At 36.1% G+C, this 9,505-nt stretch overlaps 1 protein-coding gene across 1 annotated transcript; it reads right to left on the bottom strand.

Moving 5' to 3' along the window:
- Positions 1–71: 71 nt before the first annotated feature.
- On the bottom strand, positions 72–8,628 carry ankrd1a (ankyrin repeat domain 1a (cardiac muscle)). Its single transcript, XM_037782765.1, has 9 exons — positions 8,478–8,628; positions 6,477–6,659; positions 4,413–4,541; positions 3,935–4,042; positions 3,447–3,545; positions 3,222–3,320; positions 2,913–3,011; positions 2,339–2,437; positions 72–2,028 (listed from the first exon to the last, which is right to left on the bottom strand). The coding sequence occupies exons 1-9, from the start codon at positions 8,502–8,504 to the stop codon at positions 1,936–1,938; spliced, it is 936 nt and encodes a 311-aa protein (XP_037638693.1). The 5' UTR covers positions 8,505–8,628; the 3' UTR covers positions 72–1,935.
- Positions 8,629–9,505: the final 877 nt, after the last annotated feature.

Genomic DNA, 9,505 nt, shown 5'->3' with positions numbered 1-9,505 from the left:
TTTGTGTTTGTGTATGTGTGTGTGTGTATCTCTCTCTCTCTCTCTCTCTCTCTCTCTCAATAAAAGAAAGCTTAAATTCAAAATCATTTTTATTCAATCAATCCATAAATACAAGGCAAAATGTACATACGTCTTTAACAATAAAAAATAAATCGGATAACCAGTCATATATCAAGAGCTGTTTATCCACATTAACACTTGTCAAACATCCTCTGAACCAACACTGACTTTTCAGCTTTTTCCACTCTCACACTCTTTTGTGTGTGTTTGTTTCACCCTCACCCAAACTAGAATTACAGGAAGAGGAGACACCACATTCCCAAAATATCTTCACTGCAACAAAACAAAAGTGGCTTGCAGCTGGGATGTCAGGGTCGTACTGACAGCTGGGGCCAGTTGAAGCTTTTTTTATATATCACTGAGGTGACCTTTGATAAGTTGTTTGGACTCCAGATGTTCAAACTGAGCTTCAGTAGAAGAAACTGGGACAATTTGAACAAGATGAACTTTGTCTGAATGTTGTCTAGGCTAAACCCACAAACACATGCCTAATCAGTGCTCAAGGTTTGCGGCAGAAACACATTTTCAAAGTGATAAACGGTGTTGTGAATTAGAAGGAAAGAAGTTTTATTGCAGCCAAGATTAAGACGAGTCAAAATAACTGGACTGGACTTTATGTGGAAAAGTACGAATATCAAACACACTGTAAGTTTCCCTGTATACATTAAAGCAGTACGATGATGCGAATATGATTATGCGACTTAAATGCACGTTGCTGTAGGAGAAAAAGGTCTTACGTAGTTTTGCAGTCTAGGTATTTGCTCCCGTCTAGATCAACTACAAAGAAAACACAGTTGAAGTGTAAATCCGCAGATCACCAACATCAATAAAGTAAGTGTAAGTGAAGAGATTCTTCTCATCCTGATCCAAAAACTTTCTTCACCCCGTCTCATCTCTCAATCGTAAAATGCATAAGACCAAAGAACTAGGTTAAACTCCTCTGAATGTTTAAGTATAACAACACATGTCATCTTTGAGCAAGAGGACGCTGAGTTCCTCCCTTTTCTAACTTTTCAAACTGAGCCGGAGTCCTTTTATACAAATAAATAATTTCAGTTATACACTAGAATCGATCCACACAGACTGTTGATCCGATGGTAAAAGGAAAATCTATCAATTCTAAGTATTTATAATTGGTTAAAATCTGACAATAAAAAAATAATCATACCAACTACAATATAGCTCTAGACATTCACTTGGTTATTAAGTGTATGGTATTGACATAAATCAATCAAACCCAATAAGTTGATTGCTGACAGCTGTCATTAATCAATAAATACATCATCTTCTCGATGCAGTATCGCTGACTTCAATTCAGCTTAAAGTAAAAATTAAGAAAAAAAAGAAGAAAAACCTCTTTGCGTCGTCGGCCGAGACATTGTCCAGCAATATTTGGCGATCAATTAAACCATCAGTGCTAATAATCACATTATTAACAACATCCTGATTAGATTTCACATTGTTGATCAAAGGCTCCTTCAACTTCCTGCCGATTGATGCCTGTATAATGAACATGTCATATTAGAGAATGTAACCCTGCCAACAGCATTCAGGTAAAACAAAGTCAAACGACTAATGTTCTATTTGTTAAGATATCTTCCAGCGCCCAAATGCTTCGGCCGAGCCAACTTTACATTTAATCCTTTCCTGAGGGGGTAACTATCTGTCAGTCAACATGTGAGACAGTTTGAATCTGATGTGAACACTCGGCACAGCCTCGCTGGATAAACAAAAAAAAAGAAAAAATGACATGTGTGCTTCATGAACCGCAGTATGGAAATGACTAAAAATACTTGTATCTGATGTAATCTGATGAAATCCTGATGAACCAGCAGATCCTGTTGAATTCCTGCTTTCACTGGAATGTGGTGGGTTCTACTGGTTGGACTTGTCCTGGCTGAAGTTACACAGGAGACTCTTGGCTCCGCTCTGCCATGAATACAGCGTCTCCAGTGGAGTTTTTCCATCCTGCACAGGAGAAATAAACAAACTGCAAATCAAAACTTGAAAACTGAAAGAATTTATGTTCTTTTTTATTTTATTATTATTTTTTTCAATGAGGCAGTACCATTTCAGTTTAGTTTTTCTTAAATGATATAGTTTTTATTTAGTTTCAGTTCACTAAAAATATTTTTCAGTGCTTATTTTTGTTTTAGTTTCAGTTTTAATTTACCATAATAACCCCCGGGTTCACACACATCCATCCACCAGTGCTGGAAAGTAACTAAGTACATTTACTCAAGTGCAATTTGGAGGTATTTGGTTGCTCTGCACTTACACAGTTCTTGGTTTTGAGACTGGCCCCGTACATCATCAACAGCTTGATCATCTTGAATCTGTTTATTCTCACAGCGTCGTGCATGGGCGTGTCTCCGTCCTTCAGTCGGGGAGGAAAACAGATATTTAGCACAGGTAATCGTTTCTCAATCTGAATGAGAAAAACCGAGAGTTTGACTGGTATCAGGGCAAATGTTTTCATTATTTGTGCACAAATTAGTAACTTGTGCTCTGAATTCAGAAAGAACTCCTTATTTGTTGGCACCTTTATTCTAAAACACTGACTGCTCCTCCAGACCGGAAAAGCCACAACTCAGTTCTGCTACAATATCTTAATGATTATTTCATTTCAAATTATTTTGTTTACGCAAATTGTCTGAAGATTCGTCTCTGAGCTAAAACTTTCCGTGTAGACTATTTACTATCGGTTCTTTATGAAATAACAGGAGTAAATACAAGTAGTAGAGCGTCTAATCCCCTGCAGTAGTTTGTGTGGTTGAATTATCTCTGCTGCAGGTCATTTAATGTAGCTGTAAAAGAAGACTGGTGATCTCTGCGTTGTGTTAAGTCCTTACTCTGTCTTTGGCGTTGACGTCTGCTCCACAGTGAATGAGATGCTCAGCACACTCGCAGTGTCCTGTCCGCACAGCAACATGAAGAGGAGTGCTGTTCAGCTGAGGAGAGGAGAGGAGAGGGTTTCAGATTTCTCGATTGATGCAAGAAAAATACCACAAAATGTCTCTAAAAGATTAAAGGCCCAATATGTATAATTTGTGTACACTACTGGAGCTATATTCATGAATCATGTCTTTCTTAAACACCACCGCCAGATGGTGCCAAAGTAAGGGATTTCCATAACCCGGTGTGTGTGTGTGTGCACCAACCTTGTCTCTGTAGGTGAACTTGGCTCCTTGGTCGAGGAGGAGCTGCAGGGCCGGCAGGCTGCCTCCTCTGCAGGCCCAGTGGAGTGCTGTGGCCTCCAGCTGAAACACACACACACACACCGGACTGTTAGACTGACATGTGTGCGTGTGTGCGTGTGTGTGTGTGTGTGTGTGTGTGTGTGTAGTATATGAGAGATTTGCAATGACAGTTTTAAAATCACTCACCTTGTCTTTTTTCTCAATGACAGCTCCGGCCTCCAGGAGCCTTTTCATGACCTCCACGTGTCCTTTGAACGAGGCTTTGTGCAGAGCTGTTCTCTGGAACTGGACATTTAATGGGACAAAAACAGAGTCTTTACTGGAACTGATAAGATAACAAAACATTATTATTATTACTATTATTATTATTACTATTAATAATAATAATAATAATAATAATCATTATTAAATACATTTTATTATTATTATTTTATAAAATAAAATAAATGATTAAAGGATTAAACTCCTCTTAAAAGAGCTTCATGTACCTACTTATGGTATTATTTTACACTGTTATTATTATTATTAGCCTTGGCTGCTTCATGTATTTTTTTCATGAAAATTTGATAACATGTCAACATTTCTTTTACATGTTGATTAGTATGTTCTAAGGAGATTTTGACAAGTTGCCATGTTTGTAGCCACAGACGCAGACATTACTGTGTGACACTCACGTGGTCGGCTGCATTGGGGTCTCCTTCATCAGTTAAGTACTTTTCCACAACAGGCAGTTTGTTCTCCATGGCTGCTGTCAGAAACAGCTGCTCATCCACAAACTCTGGCTGGAAGGTATAAAAACATACATATAAACTGTAAAACGGTAGAGGAACACCTGGGTCAGTTAAAACCTCAGTGATCATTCACACAGAGAGTTGAGATATATATATATATATATATATATATATATATATATAGAGAGAGAGAGAGAGAGAGTTATAAATGATATTATGTATCATAGCTTATAGGAGACGATAACAATTACATTCTGATTACATTAGTAAAGTATTTCTTATCAGTTTATTGTTGCACACATAACATTTTATATACTATAATATGTATTCGTTAATTATCATCGAATCATTTGTAAACCTTTAAGAAATCATTTGTAAAACATTGTCATTAAAAAATAGGAAATGAAGACTATAACCTTACCACGGCCTCAGGCTCTGGCTGTTGTTTCTTATGAACGGGAGCCTTCCTCTCCCGTCTCCTCTTCCTCAGCTGCAGGATGTTGAACAGGTCATCCACTGTCTCCAGCTTCAGCCTGCCGCTTTTATCAATCTGACCGGGCAAAGACAAGACAGAGGGCTTCAGCACACAACGCCAAAGAAATAAGACACTTAATTTGAAAAGCAGCTTCTATTGTTCATCTTGTTTACTGAATAATAATCAAGTGAAATGGCACAGAACACTGCAAGCTTTAAAAACTAAATGCTTGGTAGTAAAATGTGAAACATATAAAAAGTAAAGGTACACATTAGTATATTTCAGAGTTTGAATTAATGATACTGTGTATGTTAACTTGTAAACAGTATTTTAATGTACCGTAGCAGCAATGATTCAGTTAGATTGTATAGAAAACATACCATTTGCAGTAAGATAACATTCTGCAAATCAGATTAATGGTGTTGAGTAAAATGCAAGTACAATATTTCCCACTGAAAGCAAAATTATAAAATGTAAAGAAAAAGAAAAAAAACGAAAAGTAAAGTAAAATAGAAAGTAAATTATAAGTAGAAAGTCTTACAAAATGGAAATAACCAAATAATATGGAGGGCAGAACCTGCCAAAATGAAAAATAAATTAATAAGTAAATGACTTGATAAATTATTAAATATGACATTAATTGTAGCAAAAATATAAAAAATAAATGTAGCCATTAATCAATTGATAAAATGGGACATAAATTGATATTTCTGTTTTAATTTTTTATTCATTTATCTGTATATTAATTCCCTTATTTATTTACTGTTCTGTTTAATTTTTCCCTTTTATTTATTCATATATATATTTGTATTAATTTTCAAATGAATTTGTTTGTTTTTGCATCTATTTATTTATTTATTCATTTTTGCATTTAATTTTTATTTATTTATTTATTTTTTGATTGATTATTTATTTATTTTTGCATTTATTTATTTTATATTTATTTTTAAATGTTTGTATTTATTTTTGCATTTATTTATTCTGGATTTTATGCAGGTCCCGTCCTTCATAAAGTAAAGTGTCACAATCTCACAATTGTACTTAAAGTGTTCTTTTTATTTCCATTACTCGATTATGATCCAGTCATACAGCTGGACTTAATGGTCCTTAACGGTCTCTTCAGACTGAATCATTAAGATCTGTCAAATTAGGTTTGCAGCATTCACACTGACGTGTTAAAAAAATAAGATATTTGTGAAAACAGGATCATTGAAAATTAGTAATACGGATATGCATTGAACATGGTGTTTGGACTTACATACTGAAAATATTTAGATATTTCATCTCTAATAAACTGTCAATGCACCAACTAATGTCAAAACCATCATTATGAGATTTATAGCTTTGTGTACTCCTGAGTACATTACTATCAAGAGCGATGTGTTATACTCTCAATGCCTTCAGGTGGCAGCATAGACCAACAGACACACTCATAGGAGGCAACTACACACTTTCTGAGACTAAAGTCAGCCTGTTAGTCCACGTGGGCCGGGCATTGCAATGTCATGTAAATGACTAACTACCAGTGGTGGAATGCAACTAAGTACATTTACACAAGTACTGCACTATTACAGTTTGATTGTATGTTATTTTATACTTCCACTCTTCCTCCTCCCTTCCTGTACAGGGGAAATATTGAAATATTTACTCTAAACTACAACATTTAAGTACTTCTAACATGCTAATATATCAATAATATAACACTGACAGGATCTAATCTGCATGAAGAGTCCTCATATTTTATATTGTATGTACATTTAGCTGACAATACTTTAACTTTACTTACTAAATAAAATTGCCAATGCAGAACTTTTACTTGTAATGAAGTGTATTTACTGGTATATTGCTTCTTTTACTCACGTAAATACTCTAAATACCTCTTCCACCTCTGATACTACTATTTATACTAATAATACTACTCTATTACTGCTACAGCTGATAATTATTACTATTACACAATAACTACTAATACAGGTGTTAACATTGTTGTTGTTTTCTGTGTGTTCTTACATTGAGAGCTGCCACACTGACTTCCTCCTGTTCGCCGCCACTGTCACTCTCCTCTGGCAGGCCTCCGCCCACCAGCTCCCTGTTGGACCTGCGGTCATCCTGCTTCTCTTGATCGACGGCCGCTTCGTACACGCCGCCTTGGAAGTCGTCCGCCTCTTTGCCCTCTGACCTCTTACCGGACACCTGAGGGAGAGAAGAGGTGGAGATGTTGTTGTACAACTCTAAGGCTGAGTCATTGCATGTGTACACAGGAGAGACATAGCAGGTTAAACACAGGTGCAATTAATAACATTAATTAAGGCCCTGTTCCATTTAGGTGGCATTGTGCATGCTGGCTCACTGGAATGGCTGCGACACACTAAATAGAACGGGACCATAATTCATTTTATTAATTACACCTGTGTTTATCCTGCGATTACATGTCAAAGGGCTGCTGTGAAAAACCAATAAAACCTGAAATAAATAAAATGTGTTGCACTGATGCGACCGTCTCTTTAGAGTTCATAAACAAGTTTCAAGTTCAAGTTTCTTTACTCGTCATATGCACAACAATTACAGCAAGCAGTCGCTGAAAATGAAAATCTTGGGTCTCAGGTACCCTTCAACAATGCTCATTAAAAAATGTACATATAAAAAGAAAAATCACACAAGTATAAAAAGAAAAATCTAGGGCTTAAATATTAACATACATAAATATAAAATCAGTAATGTAAATATAAATTTGTGGAAGGCAGTGTTTCAAATGGATAAGCTGAATGTAAACACTATGATATGCACGAGAACCTTCTCTGTGTTTTCATAGAAAGGTCATAAAAGTCTAAATCTTTCTATTGAACTTTAAAAAAAAATGATATTTTTTTTGTAAATTCAGTGAATATTTTTTTTGCATTTTGAGTAGGAGAAGCCAATTTGTTTGAGAAAAAGGTTCCCACACTATAATGTCTTAATCTAATCTCAGTTTTTGGTCCAGAGTTAAACACATGAGCAGCTCTCAGCATTCAGCCGCTGCAGAGCCAAATCCCGCTGTTAACGGAGGAATGTAAACACACCACAGCTCCAACACATTAACACACACACACACTTCATCTCTTTAATGAACTGTTTATATGTCCAATTATTGAATCACTCATGTAATCATTCACGCTGCTTACAGTCTGTGAACTGAACTGTTAATCATTAGGGAAGAGAACCCCTCAGTTAAGATGTTAAGTAAAACAAACATGAAGGTGAAATGTGCGGTAACAACAATGATAGGAAAAGACATTTCCTTTTTACCTTTATCTTACTTAAGTTGTAATTAAGTAGCCGAAACCCTAAGCTTGCAAAGTAAAGAATAATTAAGCAATGGAATTGGGTGATTTAAGTTTAGATAAGAGGAGATAATTGAGGTAGGAGATTGTTTTTAAGGATTGTTGGTCCTGATTAGCAGGTTCTCTTGACGTCACATGTAAAAATTTCACTTCAGTGCTGAAATGATGTGTTTTTTTCTTTCCTTTCCTTACTTACAATTGTAGGTTGTCTTCTTCTTGTTTTACATCTTATATGCAACAATATATAATTGTTTTCCATGATGTGGCATGTTAAGAGATAGTAAGACAAATCAAGAAAGGCATGGGAACTGGTACATGCTTTAGATGTAAAGGTCTTAAAGATGAGTAGTCTTAGTCTAATCAGTTTCCAACAAAGTGTCACTATCATGCATGATTTCACTGTATGTGAAGAACTCCTTTTCTTAAAACAAGATTTACATGGATCAACACATTTTGAGAATCATTTAAGAATTGAAAATAGAGAAAAATAATATATATATATATTTTTTTAAATGCTTAAGCTTCTTATTTCATGATGTTTTTTTCAGGCATTTTTCCCCTTTATTTTAATAATAATTTAATTAATAATAATAACTTTCTGGAGTAGAAATCATACAGTCTTTTTTGGTAATTTCTGCCTCTTATTTCCTCTCATAATTGCTATCATTTACATATACACAGCAGATCTTACCAGTTCCTCAACACTGAGCAGTCCCATTCTTCTCTCTTGATATGCAGTAGTGTAATAGCACTGTGGGGTAATTGGATGTAGAGTTAAGTCCACTGGTTTCCTGCTGTGAAGGACAGAGTCTCTCTGTCTGTCTCTTCTGCCTGCAGCCGGAGCCTCGGCCTCTTATATAGCCCCGTCAAACCTCTAGAAAAAAAAGTAGGGTTCCTGTCACTCAAGTCAGATCACATTACTGTCTTCATGTGCTCATTTGGCAGCTGAGTCCTACCAACATCACCCCCCCCCCCCCCATCTCCATCTCTACACCCAGCCCCTCCCACCACCAGTTGTGCCCAGTTTGGGCTGCTGCTGGCTTCTCTATGTCACCATGCAAAGATGGGGGTGAGGTAAGAGGTGTCACTCTGCCTCACATATATGGGCTGTGAGAGAGTGAACATTGAATGGGATGAACAACATGAGCAAGTAGAGAAGTTTTAAAAAGTCTCTTAACCACATATTTGGAAGTGAAAACAACAGTCAACATTTAAGGAATCACTGAAACTCTGTGTGTTTCACCTTTAACCTACAGTACAAAACCTGCCACAGTTATGCACACAGGCAACTGGACAATTTGAATAGTCTTATTAAAATGAGGATTTGTTTCTGATTGTCTGACAACTTTCAGCTAGAGAATTTTACTTTAATTAGAAGCATGTGCTGAGCAGTTTAAAGTAGCACAATGTGTACTCTATTTGTTCATGAGATCCAGTCCAGGTGAGAATGAAACAATTAACGATGATGCGACCAAATAATATCGCAAAGACACCTGCAAGCTGCACCACTGTCCTCTGTCAAGGTGAAATTTAACAAATGACCACAACATGCAGAAGAGAAAACTGAGCATATTTAACACTAAAGAAAATAAAAATGCACACCTAACATCACAAACCAGAAGAAAGAAGCTGTACATTTAACTGAAGCATTTAATAACAAAAGAAAAGACACAACTGAGGCGCATATTCAGCTGTTTCCTAAATGAGAAATGCATGAGA

The sequence above is a fragment of the Sebastes umbrosus genome, chromosome 10, assembly GCF_015220745.1.
Source record: "Sebastes umbrosus isolate fSebUmb1 chromosome 10, fSebUmb1.pri, whole genome shotgun sequence".
Taxonomy (NCBI): Eukaryota; Metazoa; Chordata; class Actinopteri; order Perciformes; family Sebastidae; genus Sebastes; species Sebastes umbrosus.
Note: the sequence above shows the minus strand (reverse complement) of the source record. Positions and strands in the feature narration are given on the sequence as shown.